The 25,211-nt window shown below is 41.6% G+C and overlaps 2 protein-coding genes across 6 annotated transcripts in view; one reads left to right on the plus strand and one right to left on the minus strand.

Moving 5' to 3' along the window:
• Positions 1 to 702: 702 nt before the first annotated feature.
• LOC115580540 (uncharacterized) lies at positions 703 to 8,440 on the minus strand. Of its 5 annotated transcripts, none has more exons than XM_030415034.1 (2): positions 8,332 to 8,440; positions 703 to 3,020 (listed from the first exon to the last, which is right to left on the minus strand). In XM_030415034.1, exon 2 carries the CDS (start codon positions 2,967 to 2,969, stop codon positions 891 to 893), a length of 2,079 nt encoding a protein of 692 aa, XP_030270894.1. In that variant the 5' UTR covers positions 2,970 to 3,020; positions 8,332 to 8,440; the 3' UTR covers positions 703 to 890. The 5 variants fall into 5 exon arrangements, with proteins under 5 accessions (XP_030270894.1, XP_030270892.1, XP_030270891.1 ...); XM_030415032.1 differs by lacking the exon at positions 8,332 to 8,440 and adding an exon at positions 7,528 to 7,722; XM_030415031.1 differs by lacking the exon at positions 8,332 to 8,440 and adding an exon at positions 6,948 to 7,060.
• Positions 7,224 to 25,211, plus strand: part of kcna4 (potassium voltage-gated channel, shaker-related subfamily, member 4) — an 86,350-nt gene continuing 68,362 nt past the window's right edge. Inside the window, exons 1-2 of the mRNA XM_030415029.1 lie at positions 7,224 to 7,334; positions 7,649 to 11,506. Of these exons, the coding sequence (XP_030270889.1) occupies positions 8,287 to 10,374 (2,088 nt within the window). The 5' untranslated portion in view covers positions 7,224 to 7,334; positions 7,649 to 8,286 and the 3' untranslated portion in view covers positions 10,375 to 11,506. The remainder of the gene's footprint in view (positions 7,335 to 7,648; positions 11,507 to 25,211) is intronic.

Genomic DNA, 25,211 nt, shown 5'->3' on the forward strand with positions numbered 1-25,211 from the left:
CATTCAGGACAATGTCTTAATGACAATCACTCAGAAATTTTTTTTATCCTGAAACGACAATAATATGGTGGAAAACCATGTGTAGATTTTATTCATTTGCTTACCCTGCACCTTACACCATGAATAGGCATGCATTAATCCTCTTTATTGTAAAGTGCTCAATTTTATTTTAACCAAGTACATCATTTCATTCTAATTTATCTTAACAATGTATCCGATTGTTGTTCAGACTTACACTGGCTTACGTTTCCTCTTGACATGCATCAAGTCTTCTTCGCGATCCGAGTCCAGTTCTGATGTTTGACAGTTCAAAGACTTTCTCATTGCCAGCCTGGCTGTCAAATAATCACCTAAAAAAAAAAACAAAAAAAAAAAACATATATATAAATGTCAGAGTGTCAGTTTTAACTGAAGGACTAACACCATACGTGTGCTGTGTGCTCAATGAAAACACTCACCACATCTGGTCAACACCCTGGCATCATGTCTGGTCCAGTGTTTGCCTCGCTTTTCTGCTGATCTTGCAGCTTTGTTGATTTTGTCATCATTCTTGTAGTCTGGCCAGTAAGCTGCTCCATCCTTGTACCATGACTGTGGCAGCACAGCCACAGACTTTTTCTCACCAAGAAATTCCACTACAAGAAACATCCTTTGACAGAGAGAAAAAAAAAAAAAAAAAAAAAAAAAAAAAAAGGAGGGGGGCAAGGACAGAAGAGTGCATTCCGTTGGCACATATTCAGATCCTTTTAAGTCAGTGCATTGTGCATCATCAATATCAATTCTGCTTTTTCAAATCCAAGAGGCATTGTATTATCAAAATAAACAAAATAATAAAACGGATCAAAATAGTTGGCAATTAATTTCCTGTCGATCGATTAATCGTTGCAGCTCTATTTGGATGTATGAAGTAAAGGCATGACCACAAAATCTCTCCTATGTGGAAGAGCGATGCATTTTCTTCTAACAGCTGACAGTTCTGCATATTTGATTGGACCTATTGCTTGACTCACACAGTACATGTTTAGCAGGTCAGAGCTGAATGGGTATGTAAAGAAGACCTTCTTATCAGAGAAGACTCTGTATACAACATATACTCCACTGATGCACTCAATAATGTTGTCTATCATACAAATATCATCTCCAATCAAAAAGATGTTGTTCCCTCTTGAGACTTTCATTGTCCATTGATCAGTGTCTAACTGACCGTACTGTCCTTTAACATCAAGCCCATCAGGAACTGGTCCATCAAAGTGGTGTTTTTTTAAAGGACCCAATGGCAGACCAGAACCCTGACCAGATGTCATGCAAGTCCCAGCAAAACTTTGTTCCGACAGTCTACGTATGATCTGAGCGATAGGACGTTCTGGTTTGCGAACAAGCTTCTTCATCTTCTGGAGGTGGTTTTCAAAAGGAAACGCAGAAATGTGATCTAGACTACCAAACTGCTGTACATCCAGGGGGAGGTGAATTAAACCATGCACATTATAAACAATAGCATCGTTGCCATATATCTCACCAAAATGTTTCACAAATGTTTCAAGTAATGTCTGCGCATACTGACAGTAGGACAATGCAAGGTCTGGATTGATCAAAATTGAAATGGCAGAAAACAGCAACATAAAGTTGTTATACATTGCAGTACTCTCAAAATACAAAGACAATATGACAGGGCCAGTATACAATAGAAATTGTCTAAATTCAGTGGCCTTCCACCTGTCTATTTCTCTAAATGATCTTGGTTTTCGAGCAAATTCCATGGGAATGTCAGGCCGCAGTTCTTTCATATGTTCAGACATTCGATTAACAACATTAGCAGATAGACGAACATTAAGAGGACCTCTGAGCCACATAAGCAACAACTTCCGGACAACACCCAAACAAACCAAGTGCATATAGTCGAGGGGAAATTGTGTCACCATGCCAACATTTGAACCAAGAAAAGGACTTGGCCCATGTTGATGGTCTTCATAAGCCTGACGTGCAAATGACTCATCAGTCCTAAGCATGCTATCAGTAGATGGAAATGTCATGCGTCTGTTTACATAGAGTCCCCGCTGGACACATTTATCACAGCCATAATATCCATTGTGTGGCTTAGTTCGCTTTACAAATGCTCTGGCAGGCGCATCACATATTACCGAGTTGACCTTCAGAAAAAGCTGTTTCCCATTAAAATCAAAGCCTTTCTCCAGTTCCTGAAGTTCAACAATAAAATCTTTTAAGAATTCATTAGCTGAACTTGGTTTGTTCATCCCACAAAATAAAGCAATTACAACAGGCTCTTTCATTGGAACACTGACCAACAGGCCCAATATAGGCCAAATTTGAACACCTGAGCTCTTGAACAAGGGTAACCCATCGATATTTATCTGTAACTTCAATGTAAAACCATCAGTAACAGAGGCAATGATCTGAGACAGTGTCCTCTTGATGGAAGAAAATATACCAAAATAATGATACTGCCCCCCAACCTTGTTCTGAATAGTGTAGCGAGTGTCAGTCTTAAGGATAGTTCTAGCATCTTTTGGCAGATCAGGGTGGTAAAACTGCAATATACCTAGAAGTGCTGTGAGCGCAACAAGTGAAATACCAAAGGTCAGGGCCCAATTACAGATACTCTCTCTAAGGCTGCTTGGCTCGAAAACATCATCTGATTCAGACGAGTCTGAGTCTGGGTCTTGGTCTGGCCTACTACACTGAGGAAAGTCAGAAATGTTTTTGTCCATTTGTACATAAATGCTTCCATCCATATCTTCATAAACAGATGTGTCCATGTCTATAGCAGATGCAGTGTCCTCCCCCCCTGCATCCTTATTACAAATGTCCCCCAGCACAGATTCTTCACTTTGATCATCAACAGTAAGAGACATATTAGTGTTGTAGTCATCGCTAATTTGTTGTAGCGTCCTGTCAAGGTCTCTGCGTGCACGCCTTCTGAGAGTGGACCTAGAGACCACCCTTGTTTCCATCTTTCACTCACGTCTTTGTCACAGCAACGGTTGCTTGTCACAGGAACACTCCTATTGGGAGAGAAAGCATTCAGATTATACAATGTTTTCTACAATACGTGGCAATGTTGTCAGTCAATTGTGATTAAAAAAAGGTTGTTTCTATATTTTGCAATCTAAAGTAAGCAATTCATCACAAATGCCTAGTTGTGTGCATGCTTTGATACTATTAAAAGCAGACCCTTTTCTGAGCATCACAAGTCAAGTTTTCTGATTCCACATTGTGTGTGCATCCCGGCACCCATCAATAGGATGCAAAGTCATAGTTTTGGATTATGTCAGAAATAAGCTCTGTGGCTAACACTTACACATTTTGTTCAGCGAGATAATCTTCACATATGAACACCTTTTAAACCGTATTTGAAGCTTGAATGCGATCGCCAGAAAAAGCTAACGTTGGGCTTCAACAGACTACTAACGGTCACATGACCGTCGTCACCGCCATTAATCTTTTAAATGATTTCGGCAGTTGTATTTGAAAAACATTGTATAAATGGTGAAATCGGACTGTTTTTACTTGTTGAAGAGCGTAGAACAAAACATGAAACCCATATAAGCTTTTGTTAACCAGACCTTATGAGGTATTTTACCAAAATCCCATTCAAAAACATTGACTTTTAGACGAGGGAACCGGGAGTGCCAAAAATGCTAACGGTCTTCCTGGCCCGGAAGTCCGTTAGCATTTTTGGCAGTCCCGGTTTACTGGCAGACTCCATAATTCATATTTAAAAAACAAGATGGAGAGCATGTCCTTTAATGTTGAACACGGAGTAACACACGGAGTAGTTTCACACTCATTTCCATGTAGAGAGGGTTTTCAGAGGCGGCCTACTCTGATGCTATGCTAACGTTATCCTGCCGCTACGCTAACAAAAAGCTAACGTTACGCTGACGCTATGCTAACGAGAAGCTAACGTTACCTTGGACAATATTTGTTCTTATACAATAAATCTGGATGTCAGCAGCCATTACATGTAGTTTATGCTGTACTGGATAGTTTCTGCTGATTCCTCGCTAACATGTGGTTAACGTTATGCTAACCTCATGTTAGCGAGGCATGCTAGTGCTAATATGCTAATAGCCGTGTTTGCACACTATCAAATAAACTATCGCCAACAGTACTGTTTTCGTGATAATGGAGATTTAGACCAACAAAGCTAGCGATGCCACAATTGTCTAACACAAAATCACACTCAGCTCACGTTTAACAGAATCCTAATTCATTATTTCAAATGAATAGTATCATAAAACTGTAACGTTTCAATATGCACTTACCAAAAAACTTTGACAAAAACTGGCAAGAACCTGCCACGGTGCCGCGATGTAGCGAAAGCGCGCGTCTGTCTTGCAGATTGGCCTCAAATCTGCTGCAGACCAATCAAGGGATCAGTCAATCTGTCAGATACGTTGCAGGTGTGTTCAGCGCATCTGACTGGTAAACGGAGGTAGGGCGGAAGTGGCCGAATGCTATACTGACCTTTTTGCTGTCTGGGCATGGTCTGAACCTGTGCACAATTTCAAACACCCATCCAATTCATCGGGGGATGCATTTTCAAATCTAGGCAGATGCTCCCTGACATAGTCCCTGATTCGAAAATATCTAAATAAAAAATAATGAAAAAATAAAAACCGTGGGTAGACCCTGGGTAGGTCATATTTTTCCCGAAGCTTTTCAAAAGATGCAAAAGTCCCCTCAACATAGAGGTCACCAATATTAACTATCCCTAACTCTTTACAGGCATTAAAAAGGCCGCCCCTGTTTGAGGGAGCGAATGATGGGTTAGATGCAATAGGTAATCAAAAGGAGAAATTAAAGTGCTTTTCCATTTATTTCCAGATCCGTATTATATTGTGTATTACTGGGTTGTGTCTGTAACAGCTTTTATCAGCAGCCACAGGTGAAAGTATAACTGCACCAGTTGAGTAGGGCAGACAGTCCTCCCTTTCCATCTCCAACCAGCCAGATAACAGGAACGTGTCGTCCAGCCAGAAGGACACGGAGCGAAGGCAAGCTGCCCAATAGCATGCCGTGAAGTTAGGCAAAGCGAGTCCTGCATGCTCTTTTCAATGATCAGCTTTATATTTGTTCTAATGAGCGCTTTCAGTTTCTGGCAATTGTCTTTGAGCTTTTGATTTTCCTTTAAGGCCTTCCTGTTTTGTTCTTTTGTTTGTTTTTTTTTACAAAAAATAGAAATGTTGCTAAATGTCCAGCAACATCATTATACAGCAGCATTAAGCCATTGATCTGAACTGTTAATACATTTAAACCTTGATCTGCTTCAGGTTTGAACCCTCTCTCTCTGTCTCTCTCTCTCTCTCTCTCTCTCTCTCTCTCTCTCGTTGTACCACTACTACTAATACTTCTACTGCTTTTCTACCAGTACTACTACTTGTACTACTAATGCTACTACATATGCTACATATTATTTTTCAGCCTTTAAGCAAAGAGAGCCCTTCTACATTCATCCTCTTATCAAATATTAAGCTTTTTTCAAGCCTTTTCAGGTACTTCATTTTAACATCCAGCTTTGTGATATTACAGTGACCACCCAATTTTTTTGGCAATGTTTTTTCAATGCCTTATAGTTTTTATGGAATTTCAAGCAGTTATGTTCACATTGCTGTGTTAGTCAAAACAAAGCAGGAATGCTTTGTTTTTCTTCTAGTTTTAATATAAATGTGTGTTTTGAAGGTTGTTGGTGTTGAATCAGGGTTTGCAGCTGTAAGAGAGATGCATCAGAAAAACGTTTCTTCCATTTAGCTTATAACATTAATGTTCCTTTGCAACAACATTGAGGGGCTTTGTTACTTATAAAGAATATCAACAAAGTCCTTCATTCTCAGTGTAATGCTTACTTGGCTGTAAATGTGGATCTGATGTCATTCATGCCTCAGATGATGTTTTCACATGCTGTAATGGAATGTCAGTGTTTTATATCGCTGAGGATGATAAGACACCAAAGTCCTTTTGTATGATGCTGTAACCACCCGTCACTTGTCTGAGCAGCTGCTGGCGTAACATCCACAGCTTCAACACATGTTTGTTGGTTTTCTCTCTGGTTTCTACAGACTGAACTATTGGCGGACACTGTAAAATGAACAAATCACCTCTAAACTGGACGGCATTAACCTAGTCAAATATAAAATGTGGGCTGAATATGCGATAATAAATAGAAAGGCCTGGTTCTAAACTGGTTTTTAATCATGGGAGAAAAAGTTATCTTTCAGGTGATGCTACACTCAAACATTGTGAATGTAAACTGTAATTTGGGACCTTTTACAGGTTCAGGTGACATCTTTATATCTTATCACATGGTGTGCACAAGGAAGAGTGTTCAGCAGGAAGGCATTACTGAAAAGTGGAGGCACCATCATGCAGAAAAAACATTTAAAGGTAGAAAAGGACAAAAAATTTACAATAATTTGGTGGGTTGGGAGGATGGATTCATCTTAAACTGCAAATGTGTTTGTCGTGTAACGCTCCACTACCAGCGAGGTGTAGGCACTGGCGTTACTTTAGGAATGACTGCAGAGTAACTTATAACATTTTTGAGTAAGGACACCGGTTGCCATTCAGCAGTGAGGATGAAGGACAGAGGAGGCTCGGGTGTGAGACTGCAGCACGGTGCGTAGTGACCGGCTGCATCCACTGGGGGAGGACCGAGCACCGCCTGCATGCGCTGCAGTACATGAACGACTTTCTCACCGAGCCTCTCCATCAACACACACACACACACACACACACACACACACAAACAATGGGAAGGATACCGGAGTATAGGTAGGGCTACAGCGGCAGACAGACAGATGTGCTTTGCTCAGACTCTACCATGGGGCCATTTCCCCTCGCTTGCGTGAAGGTAAACTTTTACCCTTCCTCGCATCCTCTCGCCGTTACCGTGTGCAGCTGTCATTGATGCCAACTCGCTGCCCGCTCACCTGCTTCTTTTTCTCCCTTTTTCCTCAATGATTATTGCTGCCAGTGTATCAGGAGCGATGCAGCAGAAACGGGGGCTGAAGTGCCAGTAGATCCTGTTGAATTGAGACAAGACGTCGAGACGCAGCCAAAAAAGTGTCCTCCTCAGTGCGTCAGAGCACGGCTGCACACAGCGGATGATATGGTCGCTGCTTGGATACGACGAGGGATTTTTGATATTACCCCCCGGAAATCAAGAGGGAATTTGGGCAAAAGCGAAGAACTGCATCCTCACGTACCCTCCCTCCTCCTCCTCCAACACCACCACAACCACCGCCTCCTCCTCTTCCTCCTCCAGCAGATTTGTTTGTATTGGGGCTGAGGCGTTTTCGTTTGGCCCCTTTTCACATGTAAGTATGAATGTCAGGGTGAAGGGGGGCTATGTTCACGAGCACAGGTTCGTGCGTAATGTCTGTTCTTAACATAAATATCCATGCATTCATTTCCGACAGCCCACCTTTGTGCTCACCCAACAACAACAACAACAACAACAATAATAATAATAATGAAAATAGTAATGATATGCAAATCAAGTCATACTGCCCTTATCTTGCTAAAGATGCGTAGTATCCTGGACTGTGCAGTCAACGGACATGAACATGAATGTATATTTTTCCTCTCGTCTGAACCAACCGCTGTTTTCTCTCCTGTCTTTCTCTCGCAGCTCCAGAGAGCGTCAGAGGAATAAAGTCATTCACGTTCATCGGAGCTTCAGAATAAAAACAGCAGAGATTAAGCTTTTTTTTTTTTTTTTTTTTTTAATAATAATATATATTTTTTTAACTCATCACGTAAAATGGCAACCAGGAGTCACCACGAAGGATCATGAGACGCATTTGGGCTCGAGCCGTGGTCGTGGAGAGATTAACCACCTGATGGGCACCGGAGAGCCTGCTGTGGTGTCGCGTGTTGACTTGGTGATTGATATTGCTGAACAAATAAAAGGGCACTACAAGTTTTGACACAGAGCTTCTGCGTAACAGGCTGTGCCACCGGCCCTTACATATTTTGGTTATGGTAATGATGTCATAGAATCCTGGAGGCCTGTGCCTGAGCGGGAAGACAGGCTTTTTATCATCTCCTACCATGTAAGTAGCCACATGGACCGCTTTCGACATGGACCTGACTGAGGTGGGTTTGTTATTCTGACATTCTCACATCCACAACTGGTCGGAACCCGTTGATGCTTCATTTTCTCTCTTAGAGCGCACTGAGCTGCAACTTTTCTCCTCTGGCCTGCATCCACGTCGCCCCGAGGCGGTCTCTGTAGCGCTCACGGACCGCACCGCTCATTGACTTAAAATGGAGTTTGCTATGGTTGGTGCGGACGGCGGGTGCAATAGTCACCTGCCTTACGGATATGCCCAAGCTCGCGCACGGGAGAGGGAGCGCGAGAGGGAGCGACAGGCTGCCCAGTCGAGAGCGGCGGCTGCGGCGGCCGTTGCTGAAGGTGGGTCGGGTGCGGAGGGAGGAGGCGGCGGCAGCGGCAGCTTGGGGGGGTCCACCTCCACCTCCTCCTCCTCCAGCGCTCATCTCCTAAACAACCGCCAGCATCAGTCTCGCGCCGCCTCCTCCACGAACGCCAACATCAGCAGCGGCGGCACCGCCTCGCGCCCCTCCTCCTCCACCACCTCCTCCTCGCAGCCGCCACAGCACCAGCAGGAGCCCGAGCAGCAGCAGCAGCAGCAGCAGAGAGTTCTCAGAGAGCGGAAAAAGCAGCGCGGCGTCGGACGGTGGAGACGCAGCCGGACGACACTCGGCGGGGACCTGCGCCACTCGGAGCTGGCGCTGCTTGGATCCGAGGAGGACATCATGATAGAGGAGGAAGAGGCTGAGGAAGCCGAGGAGGAGGAGGAGGAGGAGGAGGAGGGAGAAGGGGGGAACCAGGGCAGCAAGAGGTCGAGCTTTCTGTGTAACATGGATGATGAGGAGGAAACGGTGTCGCTCACTGACAGGCGCCCCCAGTCCGGATACGAAAACGTTTACAGCGAGTGCGGCTGCTGCGAGAGAGTGGTCATCAACGTGTCGGGGCTGAAGTTTGAAACTCAGCTCAAGACTCTCACTCAGTTCCCGGACACCCTCCTGGGAGACCCCGATAAAAGAATCAGGTACTTTGACCCGCTGAGGAACGAATACTTCTTCGACCGGAACCGACCAAGTTTTGACGCCATTCTGTACTATTACCAGTCAGGGGGGCGGTTGAAAAGACCCGTCAACGTCCCGTTTGACATCTTCTCCGAGGAGGTGAAGTTTTATGAACTCGGGGAAGAGGCGATACTCAAGTTTCGGGAGGATGAGGGTTTCGTCAAAGAGGAGGAGAAGCCTCTGCCCGAGGACGAGTTCAAACGCCAGATCTGGCTGCTTTTTGAGTATCCGGAGAGCTCGAGTCCTGCCAGGGGGATCGCAGTGGTGTCCGTCCTGGTCATAGTTATTTCTATTGTCATTTTCTGCCTGGAGACGCTGCCGGAGTTCAGGGATGAAAAAGAGTATCTGCAGCCACGACACAACTCCACTCAGCCGGACCACGGATTTACTCCTTTCAACGACCCGTTTTTCATTGTGGAGACGGTTTGCATCATCTGGTTTTCCTTTGAGATTATAGTCCGATTCTTTGCGAGTCCGAGCAAACCGGCTTTCTTTAAAAACATTATGAACTCAATAGACATTGTATCCATTTTGCCTTATTTCATAACTCTCGGCACGGACCTGGCGCAGCACCAAGGCAACGGGCAGCAAGCGATGAGCTTTGCCATCCTGAGAATAATCCGCCTCGTCAGGGTGTTCCGCATCTTCAAGCTGTCCCGGCACTCCAAGGGGCTGCAGATCCTGGGTCATACCCTGCGCGCCAGCATGAGGGAGCTGGCCCTCCTCATTTTCTTCCTGGTCATAGGTGTCATCCTGTTCTCCAGCGCGGTGTATTTCGCCGAGGCAGACGAACCCACCTCCCAGTTCACGAGCATCCCCGACGCCTTCTGGTGGGCCGTGGTGACCATGACCACGGTGGGCTACGGTGACATGAAGCCCATCACCGTCGGGGGGAAGATAGTGGGCTCCCTCTGCGCCATCGCGGGCGTGTTAACCATCGCGCTCCCGGTGCCGGTCATAGTGTCCAACTTCAACTACTTTTACCACAGGGAGACCGACAATGACGACCAGACGCCGGTTGTGGAGAGCATGCCCCCGGGCTGCCCGTATTTCCCGGACTTTCTAAGGAAATTCAAAGGCTCGCCCTCTGGCTCCTCGCTGGGTGATAAAGCGGAGTATATGGAGATGGAGGAGGGGGTGACAGAGTCGCTGTGCGGGCTGGACAAGAGCCCCAGTAAAGGAAACGGCACAGACATAGGCAGGAAAAACAGTACTAACTCAAAATCCATTCAGACTGACGTGTGATAACAAGTAGTGTCCTTTTATTTTTCTTTTTTCTGTGGAAGAATTCGCCCTATAAAGATTCAGTGTGCCCGAGAGCAGGTGGCCCCCTAACACACGTTTTACGCACGCACACAAACACACGTCACCAATTGGCAGGTTGAAATATTTCATTCCCTCCATCTCAGAATAGTTTATTCAGATCTTCTCCACTTAGGAACAATTACGATCGGTATTTGTCGAATTGGTTGATTAATTAATCATATAACCCGTGCGGGCTTTTAAATCTGAGATCAAATCGAAATTCGAGAAAAGACAGGCTATGCATTCGCACTTTATTAGTTTCATCTGTCAACAACTGGAAGTATAAGGATGGTCGTTTTGCTGTTATGCAATAAAGTTTAAAATATTTGTTTGCACTAAATGTAGAATTTGCGCTGGGTTAGGCTGATTTTTCTTTTAGAGACAGAAACTGTAGGCCATGTAAATGGCAATAATTTAGTCATCCTCTGACCACTTAGCAGAAGAATGTTTGAGTTACTTCCTCAAAGAGAGCGAACTAAGGATATTAATAACATCTTTCATGCGCTGCCAATAAAAATTCGACTCCATTAAAGGAAAGGCCGAAGACAGATAAAAGACTTTTGTTAGTGTTCCAACACTTAGTATTAACAAAACGCTCATTGATAAGACAGAATTTAGCAGTCATCAAATAAACCAGGGCTAGAGTTATTTCTACAACATCTACATGAATATGCTTTTCCACAACAGGCCAAAACAAGCGTTTTGTTGTTGAGCCACCATGAGAGCTAAGCACAGGAAACCATTGGAGTTATAAATGGCTTGAGAAATGACTCCCCCGCCAGGTTTTGTACGGACAGGCTTGGGGGTCTTGGTGACAACAGTTTCCCCAGTTTGAATTAAACCACCTCAAAATGACAATATCCCTTTACACGGTTGCAGATGGAAAGCTATAGCAAAAATGACTCTGTCGTGGAAACTCCTTGGATGGGAGTTTGCAAGCAACTTCATCTTCTGTCCGCTGGACTTTGTGCACAAATTATTATTACTATTTTTATTTTTATTATTTTTTCTCAAGAGGACTATGATTATGTCCAAGCTCAGAGGACCTTCTGGGATGTGGATGTCTTCCAAGGTATGTAGCCTGTGCAGATCCTCTATGACAGTGATTATTATCCAGTGATGATGAGTGGGACAATAAAGCAACACTTACAACAAACCATTTTAGATATACAGCATGTTTAATGGTATTCCAGCCTGATATTCCTAACTCTTCATTGTCCCTCAGACCAATGAATGACAGGTGGTTATGTGTGCGTTATAGTGCATAAAAGACTGCAGATGGACGCTGGCACTTATTCCAGTCGTGGTAGTCAGTTCATGTTTCTCCTGCCCTGCACAACGTTTATGCTACACTCAGGTCTATTATACAACAATATCACAGACATCTCATCATAATAATTGTAATTATCTAATCTAAGGGGACATCAGGTCAGGCTGTTGAGAACATTTGCCAAAGGTTACCACAATGGATTGTGTGGCTCATCATTAGTGTCTGAAGAGAGTTTACTCAGTACTTGAGCTGAAGCTTCAGAACAGAAGTTTATTTTATGAAATAACTCTAAAAGTATGTTACTTCCGGCTTTGTTGGACAGTCCTGACTATTTTCACATCAAAAGATAACTGACTTTAGTTTTCTTGTTTTGTCACTGCTGTCCAGTCATCTTTTTGACAGTATTCTCACCTTCCACAGCAGGTGTTGCATAAGTACACTGTGATGCATGAAGCCTAAACCGTATCTTGTATGATTTCAAATGTGAAAACTGAAACTTTATTGCTGCCCAAATCAACACAAGTTGACTCCAGGCATCCAGGAATACCTTAAAGCTCTTTTGATTCAAATATGTGTTTGAAGTTTTGTTGCTATAGACTGATGTTTGAACAGAGTTTGACACTAGAAGGCTGTTTTCTTGATGAAAGTTCTCTGTGCTCACCTTTAATCTCAGTTTAAGACATTTAGATATGAGCAAGAAAGAAAGAAAGTTAATGGGGTCTATTCTGGGCCAATACCCAGCTTCCATCCAGGTTTTGTGGAAATCCGTTCGGTAGTACTTCTGTAATCCTGCTGACAAACCAACACGGGTGAAAACGTAACCTCGTGGCAGAGGTAATTGTTATTGAAAGCAAAATAATTTGATGTTCAGAAACAGGTGTGGTGGAGTCCTTAAGTTGGGCAAAGTTTGCAGATGGGATCGCAAAATACAGCATATATTCATAAAAACAAACTTCTACAAGAACAAAAGTTATGAAATTGAAATGTGTGAACATTTCTCCACAATGCACAGAAATTCTGGGCCTAAGAAACTTTGTCATCTGTTGTGCAAAAGTTGATAAAAACATTAGGAACGTTGCCAAAATGTAACTTGACTTAAGTAGCAGTGTTTTGAATATCAGAATGTACTACAGAGCATACTCACTAATAAGACAATATTTGTCCAGATCAATAAACATTTGCATTCATGCTTTAAATCTGTCCACGCTGCCACTAACTCCTTCAGGACATCTCAGCATTCCTCAGCACATAATCACCGCATCGGCACATTATAATTTATTGCACTCTGTTCATATTCTCAGAAGAACTATTCATACAAGATATTTTCATCACCTGCACCCACTACCACAGACACACACACACACACACACACACACACACACACACACACACACACACACATCCTGGCACTGGGCCAACTCCTTTTGATACCTCTCACACTTCACACTTACATAATGTGGCTTATGGCGAGAGGCGCAATCCAAAACATTTTTCAAGCAAAATGTGTGGGTCAGGCATATTCTTAGGCCTGTAGCTGCTGAGCCGACTGTGAAAACAGCCTGTATCATCCTGAGCCACGGAGCCGAGCTGAATGATTTTGACTGCTCATAGCGTCCCATTGTCACGTGCACGGCGAGCCTTTGTAGTGCAGATTTAGACCATATGGCTGGGCCATGTGACAAAGTGAGAGTTATTTATGGTTATTTTTCCCAAAGTATTCCATGCCTGTCAAAAGACATAGAGGAGAGGTGGAAAGAAAGTGAGCGTGCAGTACATAATGTCAGAACACGTTATTCAGTAACAGAAAGAGCATGGTGATGAGGCGACTCGATCAAAAGAAAGCTTGGATTATCAATTAATATTCTGAGGAATGACCCTGTTAAAGACACTGAACTTCTGCTGGTTCTACTGTGTGACAGTTTGCTGCTTCACTCTACTTCACACAAGTACGTTGAAGATATTCAGGACTTTTGACTTGTTGGTCAGAAAAAATAAACAGTTTGCAGTGATGTGCTTTTGTCTCATATGGATTAAATAATTGACTGGTTAATGGTATTGGTCAACTGGTATTGACACAGCTACAGTACTATACTATGTTGTGGATGGACTCCTCATTGATACATGTCTGCACTGTACAGATAGCAGTGAATCACAGTGATTCAGGGTTTCTTTTAGAATAAACTTGAGTGGTCAGAGTTATTCCTATCTACACTGAACCACAGACTTTAAGGGGCCAGAAAACTGCCAGGTTATCTGTGTAATTAGTTTGTTGTACCTAAACTAGTGAAAGGCCCTGAGATGGCTACTGCATAGTTATGCAATCTTAGCAAACTGTCAAAATAAATAATTACTACTTTATTTAACCAGGAAGTCTCTGAAAATATCTCTTTTATTAGCGATATGCCACAAAATCATCAAAAGGACACGAGAGGCATGAAGGATATTTTTAATATTTAAATTTAAAAGCAACATTATGAAACCTTTTTTTTTAACTTTAAACTGAAAGCTTAAAATTCAAGTTTGAAGCTTCTTTTTTCTTGTAATGCAGTGAATGGTGTCTCCTCTTTCACTTTAGTGAGAGGATTCAATCACTTCAACATATATGTTCACATGTTCACTTCAACTTACATCAGTGTTGTTTTTGTCAATGATGACGGTGACAAAATTATTTTGTTGACTCCCCTTTTTTTCATGACGATAACGAGATGGTAACGAGATAAACATGGCTCTTTGATGACTAAAACATGGCGAGACGTGTGTGAGTTTTCGTTGACGAGACAAGAATGGACGTAAATGTTAGTGGGTCTGTCAGACGTTCAAAATGCATGACATTTCTACTGTCTTCGTTGTCTGCTTGTTGTTGTAGCGGCAAGCTAGGAATGGTCGCTACTTTCAAATTAAAAGCCCCCCTGCTAAGAACCCAGTTCTAAACTCCAATGGGGTGCAATTTAAAGGAGTCATCACCCGGAAATCGCAATTTCTCTCGTTAAATCATGCATATTGGTGTTGGACCTCTGTTGAAACTTGCCTGAAAAGCTGGAGTTTGAAAGTGGCTTATTTTTTTCGCTTTGGCTCTTTTTCCGAACAGGAATAGCGCACAATAGTGCGCGTTCCTAAAGCACAAGATTTTGACTCTGCTCCTGCGGTGACGTTACCACAGGAGGCTACTTGCATATGCATCGGCTCACAGCCGTCCTCAGCCAGAGTGAGCACACCGAATCTGCTTATTTCTCTGTCATTTTCACGCCATACATCGTCACCGCCAGCATTAAAACTCAGGTCTTACATGTAAAACACGAGTGTGAAAAGTAAGACGGAAAAAAAAAGAATTTACCATTCAGAGACATCCTGCTGTAAACGTGTCTCTTCCACCGTCCCTGCCTCTTCACTCTCCCGTTCGGTTTCCGACTCTGGCTCGTATATAAATGCCTGAATTCCGTAAGGTTCGTCATTTAGTGTGTGCGCCATGACAGGGAGCTGTTTATGTTGTGGAGTCTGTGTGCATGCAGGCTCTCCCCCCATTCTGGCTCTGTCCTTCCTGCGGCCAATCAACGCGCGCCTCATTACATATTTATACAATGCACATCCGGACCGGTCAAAACCTCGCGCATAATCTCGCGAACAAGAACAAGCTCTATGTTTGATTTTTTTTTTTTTTTTTTTTTTTTCTAATAAGTTTTAAGAATTGATCCAAAGCGATCCAAGAGGGACTGGATATGTAAAAAACCAGGTGATGACTCCTTTAAAGCTCTTATTTTGAAGACAAATTCGTGGTCACTGTTCACTGTCCAACTTTGAGCTTCACGTCACGTCACATGTTTACACCTACCCCCAGATATATGGATGTATTTTAAATATAATCCATAAGTATTGGAGAGTGCCTCTCCATATTTCAACTTTTCAACTTTTTTTCCAACATATTTCAACTGTTTTTTTCATGAATGGATGCCCTACTTCATCATGCAAGAGTGTCACACATAAGTTATGAAAATAGCAGATCCAGATGTTCAACACATTGCAACACATTGTGAGCTTGTAGATCTTATGTACTTATTGACCTGAATTAATTTCTTAAATGACTTTACTTCTTCTTTTGTTTTGTTTTTTTTTAACTAAAACTAGACTAAAACCTGTTTCAGTTTTCGTCGATTAGAACTGGACATATAGAAATGACTAAAATTTGACTAAAACGAAAAAGCATTTTAGTCCAAAAGACTAAGACTAAGACTAAATCTAAAATGGCTGCCAAAAACAACACTGACTTACATGTTTGCTTCAACATACATGTTCACTTCAACTTAAATGTTCGCTACAACGTACATGTTCACTTCAACTTACACGTTCACTTCAACTTACATGTTTATTTCAACATACATGTTCACTTCAACTTACATGTTCACCTGAACTTACATGTTTTCAACACATCACATTGTCATGACTTAACCCTCTGGCCTTGTTCGTTTTTACTACCCTCTCAGCTTGTTCGGGGCCAAAAATGGCCACCAACAGATTAAGTCTGTAATTTTGGGGATTTTGTATGTTTTTTGCTGCTTTTACTGCATAAAATGTTTAATTAATGTCAGTTCAAAGTACAAAAAATTGATTCATTTTTAATTTTTTAACCCCTCAAATGCCAATTTGTTTGCACAATGCGCTTGTTGGAAAACTACCACAAAAATGATCACTGCCTATCTTCTCAGTGCTACCGGTTTATCTTGTATTATCAATAACACAGTCTGAGATATGTAACTGATTAACAACAACACTGATTATTATGCATTGTTATTTTGTTAGTTTCACTCATAACCTTTCACACAGCTGTAATGGTCACAAGCTGACGCTGGGAAAAGGCTCAAGTGCTTAAAACCAGAAGTGCTAAAATGTCTCAGAGTTAATCAAATCTTTTAAACTGTCAATTAAATGTAATCAAGCAGCATTCAGGTTTTCCTTTAAGGCTTTCAAACTGGCATCTACATTAATAAAAGTTTTACTGAATAAGGCTCCTCATACCTCGCAGTCAACTATTCATGTGACAGTCGACTCATCTAGTTTGAAACAACCTGCTCTGCACAACAGAAGCCAAATTGTGCTGAATACCATAGGTCAGAGTCACCGCTGACCCTGCTGACAAATTGCTCATTTAGATGCTCAGAAAATGACTCCTACCTGCAGCCAAGACATCCATCCATCTTCTACAGCTGCTAATACCTGCTACACTGGGTGAGAGGCAGGGAACACTCTCGACAGAATGCCAGATATTTACAGAGTTAACATAAATGCGGACACTGATTTTCACTCCTTAGGGGGATTTAAGCATTTACCTGACCTGCATATCTTTGGACTGAAGCACCCAAACAAAGACAAGGAGTACATACAGTGCAGTGGAATACCACATATGACAACCTTATATCAACCCAACTATATGGGATATGTTGAAACTGTTCAACTTTCAATTTTATGCACAGAAAAGCACAATAAACACTTGGTAAGAGTCAGAAAAATATCACGTTTAGGCTTACCTGGCTCTGTCGCCGCAGCATTTTGTTGGAAATATCCAGTGCTGTCACACGTAACACATTTGCCTTTTTATGACATACAACACTCTCAAGCCTTTTGATCAGAGCAGCATTGTTGGGTTAGTTTTTTGTGAGTTGTTAATAAACTGGCAACGTGATGATTTAATTTCATCATTATTGAGTTAGTTATTTTCCAGGTGACTTACTTTTTGGCAGTGGCGAATCTCCAAGGACTTCAAGGTATTCAGAGAAGGCCCTGAAATCCTCAGATGAAAAAGAAACATATCTTATTAATTTTATAACTAAAATAAAATTACGCCAACCTGTTTCTGTAGTTTTCTGTCCATACACTGCGCATTTGAGTGGTATTGTGTTGGAAAAAAATTCAACCAATCATATTTTTTTCTACGGCGTCTCTGGGCAGAATATCCTCCATACAGGGTATTCTGGTTCCTTTATAGAATGCCCTGACCATTAAACGTAATGAGAGTGTACATTTGGATTGACAATTTGATCAACCAATGATATTTGGATTTGTAGCCAATGGCCGTATTCTTGGCCGATTTTTGACGACTCCAGGGTATTCTAGAAGGCCAGCTTGCTCAGTCACGCCAGACCTAGCTTAACTAGCGAGTTGTGATTGATAGCCGATGTTGAAAATGGCAACAGCTGGAGATGATATTGATACAGCAGGTGGAGATGATATTGATACAGCAGGTGGAGATGATATTATCGCGGATTTAATGTCAGTGCGTTTTTCATTTCATTCACCGTTAAATGAAAAGATGGAAATTGTTTTAAAAAATTTTCAGGCTAGCGGCTGGGAACGATACACTTGGCTTAAATGCTCGGTGAGTGGAAATGATTTTTTATTGCTGGTTTTGCTACAGTCTTGCATCTTGTTGCACTGGTTGCATTTTGTTTCCACACACTTGTTAAATAATTGTTCATAAAGTGACTGTCTACCTGACGTCCAATAGTGTGTTTGTGTGTGTGTGTGTGTGCCTGCCTGTGTGCGTGTGCCTGTGTGAACTAGAACTAGAACAAGGCAATCTTAAAGATGGAGCAGTAAAGTAATGGCACGTATTTTTCGTTTTTTTGTGGGGGGGGGGGGTTACAGAAGGCCTAGTTCTTATAGGCCAATGAAGGTTTCCATTATGTGTTCATGTAATACTTTTGGCACAATAGTAAGGCGTGAAACTTGGATGCAGAAGTGTCCAATTATGAACACGAGTCGTGCGCTGGACATAACAGTAACAGTAACAGTATTACCAGAGGTGAGATTGACGTTTCATATTGACTGAAACCTATGCTGTTTACATGTTTGCCATCTCGCTGGTACATTGCTGCTCTTATTGCCGCATCGCCACCACACGCTGGTCAGTGGATTAGTGTGAAACCATTGGGAGGAATGTGTATTGTGTCACTTGCATGCTTGTGCATGCATCGTGTTGCGCGAGGCACAAAGGGATTGAAACATTGCTCCATGTGGCCCATTTTGGATGTTTTCTATGTTTGTTTCTGTCAAATGAACAATAGTACACACAATAGCGAATTTGGCTGCTGTTTGTAGGCGATTTCATCATTTTATCAGCACAGTACTGCCTAAAAATACAACACATAAAAGGTTTAAATGTTAAGAATGTGACCAGGAAAGTTCTCCTTGTTCTCACAGTTTTCCTACTGATATAGCAGCCATTTTCTCCCAGATACACTGACTTTGTGGAAAAATCATCAATCAAGCATGATGACCAAGACATGAACAACTTAATAACGCCGGATATTTGAGAGAGGAATCCTGTATGTATTGTTGTAAGTAGTTGTTGTAAATAATCATAGATGAGCAGTCATGCCTCACTGATAAAAATATTTTCCTTGGAAGTAGCCAAAGCGACATGAAGAGAAAACAATCAAAAAAACAGAGAAAAAGTACATGTGGCTGGAATGTCTCTGCAGTTAAGTGTCCTGCCAGTACATTAATCAGGCCTGATAAAGGGCTGTCTGCTAGCTTTGTAGCCAAAACACACAACAGACGATCCCAGCTGTTGTCAACCTGTGAGTATTTACGATAATTGTCGCCTCTTGAAACAATAAGATGATCGAAGCTACCTTCTTGTTAAATCGTCAACAAATGGTTCAGAGAGAATGCGAGAGAATCACCAATTTAAACTCAAGAGGTTCGTTTGACTCTGATTATTGATTGGCTGCAGTCCAAGCCAAAGAGACAGTTCTGAGATAAAGATAACAGACTTTTGACCAGGTGAGGAAGCATGAGCAACATCTTTTGGCGCTGGTTCTGCTGGTTCAGACGAACTGCCGCTAAATGCCTCTCCCCGAAGAAATGATTTCCAATCATAGTTTAGCAGCCATTGTTAGGCATTGCAGGTAGAAGTGGAAGTAGTAATCAATCGAAAAGTGTTTATATGTCCTGATCTAAGCTGCAATCGTTAGCATGTCCAGCTAACTAGCTTACTACCCACATTAGAGACATATAACTCAAATGAGCACCTCACTAACTTACTTAACCAGTGCGCAGGGTTACAGGTTACATTAAAAGAGCCTTGTTCATGCCGGAAACATGCGCTCTGTAGCTCAGGCTTAACATAATTCGAGTTCACACTTGTACAACAATACCTGAAATGGAGTATGTTGGTCTATTGGTGAATTCTCTGCTGAAAACCTGTTTCTCTTGCAACAATTAAAGTGAAACAAGTGTGTGAAAAATACTATAACTTACTCTACACTGCAATACAAGAACAAACCTGTTCCTTTATTTCCATGCCTTCAACATGAATCATCATTCATTTTCTTTGATGACACAAAATGGGATTAAAATATTTGTGGGCAATCAGATGTTTAAAGAGAGAAACTATTTTGACTTTCAGTTGCCTAAACTAAAAATGTCTAAAATGTGGATAGAACTAAAGAGCATTTTCATCTAAACACTAAGACAAAATCTAAAATAGCTGCTAAATTCACACTGGCTTTAGCTTGAATCTTTCCCACAAAGTCATGTTGCTAGTTATCACATGCTTCAGCTAATGTTGAGCTAAAGTAAACTGAATTAATAAGGTAGCTACAGCTGGTAAAATCTGCCAGAGACAAATTCACCAGTGACCAGAAAGATATAAAAGGCATGGTTTTGTTTACCTCTGATTCTTTGCACCCTCCGCTGTATCCTCGCTTTCTTAATCGCTGCATTAATCTGACTGTATCCCAGGCTTTATTATGTTAATTCATTCTAGACATGTAGATTGCATTACTAATTACACATGTGCCTCTGTGTTGGGTTTCTCCAACCACAGAAGAACCTGCTGCTATTTCCTTACAGTAATTAAAAAACATCGATTGTTTCATGCAGCTGATTTTTTTTTATAGGTTCAAAAAAGGTGGCAAATATAAAATCAGATCAATATTTACAGCATAGTAACGTTTACTGCCTTCATGTACAGTTTACCTGTAGCTTACACGGCCGTTTGTGTGGTCAGAAAGTTGATAAAGTTTGCTGTCACACTCAGACAATCTGGGCCAACAGAGGATTACAGATTTGTTATGGCATTTGGAAAGGTAAGCATTTCAAAGATTTGTCATATCAACTTTAGGCTTTTTCCCCCCTTATTTTGCAGAGTGCCACCCAAAACCCCACAGCGCTGCAGCTTTTCATGAACAAGCATGAGATTTGATTAAATAGAGCAGCTGCTCAACCATAAGAAAGTTTTCTCTGCTGCTCCCTGTGAAGATGAGCTGGTGAGCAGAGGACGGGCACCCTGCTGGTCCTCTAAACTTTTGAGGAGCCACAGATGCTGATCCCACTGTGGGACACACACACACACACATGCACACACACACACACACACGCACATGCTGACACACACACACACACACACACACACACACACACACACACACACACACACACAGGCATGTGCCTGGAAAAGTATTGGAGTGTGAACTTGACAGCCACCCGTGCTCATCAGGAGCCATCTATTTCAAAATGTAATGTAAAGATTCAAACCTCTATAGATGCCTTTGGCAGTTTTTGCTTTTTCTTGGTTGAGTTGCATGGTCTGAGTGTGTGTCCTGGACAAGAATGGATAGACAAACAAATACAATTTACATTGCAGTTTCTCTGACTGTGGTATTTGTTGTAGAGGGTGACACAGACGTGGATTTTAACTCTTGTGTTATCCCAATGACAGAAGGGTGACAACATTGATAACCCTGTCACTGTGTTGAACACGTCATGCACAGGCAGATAGCTGCAACCAACCAACAATCACAAAAGACAACAAATAACAGTAAAGGGGCAGTGCAACTGGCATTATATTCCTGGAACACACAGGACTCACAGAACTGTCAGCCTTTAACTGGTCGCTGCGGGGAGTGAAGAGAAAAGCAGATGATGTTTGTGGGAACAATATGTCACCATGAATTCTCAGAATTATGTCAAGTAGGTTTGTAAAACAGAATCAAAGTGTCCAAATTGTCTTAAGATGCCAATTTCGCTTTTGTTTATTTGGGTAACAGCCAAAGAGAGACAGGAAAGGAGGAGGGGGGCATGCAGCAGAGGGCACCGGCTGGTCACTGCCGTCCTGACTCAACCTTTAGTTTATAGTGTGGCACTATATCAGGTGAGCTACCAGGGCATTCTTTAGATGATGAAATTAATAATAAATCACCTTTAAACCATCAGCGGAAACCTTGACCATGTACAGTGCAGCAACATGCAGCTGCTTGTGACAAGATAAAACACATACAGAATAAACAAAAGGCAAACTGAAATCTCTGTGGCTGAGAGTCTTTGCATCAACAGTGCTGCTACACAAGGCCATTCAGTGCTGCGCTTTAGGTTTTCTTGATCTATATATCGTATTTGGAAAAAGTCAAAGCATGTAAGGCAGATACCAGGTTTATGCCGGAAAATGTCGACACAGAAACTCTGGCTGTTTGGAAAGATGTGGTCATGTCCTGTTCCTGCTGATGTTGTGTTACATGAGGCCCATTAGAGTCATATCAGTTTGTCTTATCAGAGCTGAGATTACTTTTAGTACTTTATGTCTTATATTATTGTTAGTTACTTTCTTAATTTGGCTTTTAGGTGTAAAAATTAGATGTCAACCGATACCAAGTAGTAGAAAATCAAAGAGACTGAAATCAGATATCTGGGGCTGAAATTTGGAACAACCCGTGATGAAATTAACCTTTAGTAATTACAATTTACTCAAGTACTGTTTGAACTACTTTGATTATTTGCATCTTTATACTTCCTCCATGCTACTTTCATTCAATGCATTTAGTTACTAGTTAATTTTCAGATTCAGATTATTCTGTATTTATAGGTTATTAATTGTTACGTGTTACCAATCATATAGTGTTGTGGGTGGGACATTGTGAGCGAGGAGTAGTACATACACCTCAAGACTCAGCAACGTGAATTTGAAATTAGTGGATTCATTATTGATTCATCTGATTTGACTCTTTGTTTTCATTGGACCAGTGGTGGTCAGACCTGCAATTCCATGCAGACAGCTGGCTGTTTAAACAGTCTAAAAATACCCGAAGGTTCTCTTGATTAGATTAGACAACGGACACTTTCTCCTTTTTCTTTTCACCAAGGACTTTATAGGACAGGCCAGACATGACGACACAGGGATGGTGTCACAATAACCTACTGCCATTGTCTGCATTATACAACCCTGATTCCAAATGGCTGAGACACGTTGTGTAACACAGTACAGAGACAATATATCAGTGTTTCACCTTTTTGGTGCAACAACATGTTTCAAACATAGTGTGAAGGTGTTTCTCGTTACCGCTGTTGCTTGGAATACATACAAGCAGGTGATATAAGTGTATATTCAATTTCAATTTTATTTTATTTTATTAAGGGACAATGTGCAATTAAAACATAAATGTGACCATTTAATGCATTGCACCAGAGTTAGCCTTGGGCTAATTTACATCTGCATTATCTGCATATTGTAGATAATAATGACTGTGGAACCTTTTCAATCAAAAAATCTGCTCTTTTTTCTAACTCAAATGAGAGGAGGAGCCTTTAAGGAGGCTCTAACTAATGATAAATCTAATAACATTATTCATGTAGTCCTGCTGTTTAAGGCTACAGCACACTTCTCATGCAGCCTGAACTTTAGCAACTAAACATCCTACAGCGGATCTTATGCACACAATGTTTTACTTCTTGTGAACATCACAATGGAATGTGTTACAGCAGCAGTGTGGAGGTGTGTGTTTGAATCTTTTTGACACTGAGCCCTCTGGACATTCCACTTGTAGAGTTTTTGATTTCACGATAAAGAATATTATTAGCTGGAATGAAGGTTTTTTTTTAATGTTGATTTAACTGTAAATGTATGTGTGTTTTTGAGATTGCAGAGAATTATTACCAACTCATCTCTATGAAGCTTTCTGGGCTGCTTCCATCAGTCCCATTTAAAGTCAAACCCACATAACGATTGCGCAATCCCAGTCCTACATCAAACAGCATACAGACAAAATAAGCAACACACTGGTGAAGAAATATAAAGTTTAAGGCTCAGATATTTCTTTGGAATTCCTGGTGGACAATAAATATTGGACAGATACACGACTATGGGATGTAATGTTGCTCCTTGTCTACTGGACGTGTAAATAAGCAACTGCTTGCAAACACTTAAGCTCAGTGGCATGCACAGACTTTTTGAAGGGCAGAAGCGAAAAGAAAAAAAAGGGCACATACAGCGCGTTCTCGCCACTGAAGAGGGCACTAAGTTCCGTGTGCTGCAGAGGGCACTTTAGACATGTTTATATGTTATACAAATGGCACATTATATAGCCTTAAAACAGACTAACTAGACAGACTACTCAAGTTAATTTGTAGTTAGGATCAGCATCCACGAGAACTGTGTAGATTCCACATCGGACTGTGAAGAACACACAGAGACATGGATGTATGAAGGAAATAAAACCCTAGGGGGTCTTAGGGTCCCCCAGAACATTTTCAATTAAGTAGATGCCATTTCCTGTATTCTAGTGTATTTTAACACCATATTAGTACCAGATAATCCAAACTGGTTCTGTGAGATATAGTTCTGGCTCAATATAGATCAAAAAGGGGCCCAACATAAAAGTCATTGCAACAGTAATGTTTCATAGTATTTCTTGATCTTAATAGTCTTCTGGAGTTTAGTGTGTTTTCTTCATCCAATAGAGCTCTGTGATAAAAACACAGGGAACAATACACATTTAAAATATTTATTTGACACCTCAAAAGAAACAAACTATGATGAAGCATGGACATACAGTGGCTTGCAAAAGTATTCACCCCCCTTGAACTTTTCCACATTTTGTCATGTTACAACCACAAATGTAAATGTATTTTAATGGGGTTTTATGTGATAGACCAACACAAAGTGGTGCATATTTGTGAAGTGGAAGGAAAATGATACACATTTTAAAAAATAAAAAACAGAAAAGTGTGATGTGCAAACGTATTCAACCCCCTGAGTCAATACTTTGTAGAACAACCTTTCCCTGCAATGACAGCTGCAAGTCTTCCGGGGTAAGTCTCTACCAGCGATGCACATATAGAGACTGAAATATTTGCCCATTCTTCCTTGCAAAATAGCTCAAGTTTAGTCTGATTGGATGGAGAGTGTCTGTGAACAGCAATTTTCAAGTCTTGCCAAAGATTCTCACTTGGATTTAGGTCTGGACTTTGACTGGGCCATTCTAACACATGAATATTCTTTGATCTAAACCATTCCATTGTAGCTCTGGCTGTATGTTTAGGCTCGTTATCCTGCTGAACCTCCGCCCCAGTCTCAAGTCTTTTGCAGACTCTAACAGGTTTTCTTCTAAGATTGTCCTGTATTTGGCTCCATCCATCTTCTCATCCCATGGATTGAACAGTTCTCTGTGAGATGTTCAAAGCTTGGGATATTTTTTCATATCCTAACCACCTGTCCGGTGTGTTCCTTGGGCTTCATGAT

This window comes from Sparus aurata, chromosome 4, assembly GCF_900880675.1.
Source record: "Sparus aurata chromosome 4, fSpaAur1.1, whole genome shotgun sequence".
In the NCBI taxonomy this organism is placed as follows: domain Eukaryota; kingdom Metazoa; phylum Chordata; class Actinopteri; order Spariformes; family Sparidae; genus Sparus; species Sparus aurata.

Coding starts and splice junctions, on each gene's coding strand:
- LOC115580540 (XM_030415034.1), bottom strand. CDS start 2,969: ATGGAAACAAGGGTGGTCTCTAGGTCCACTCTCAGAAGGCGTGCACGC.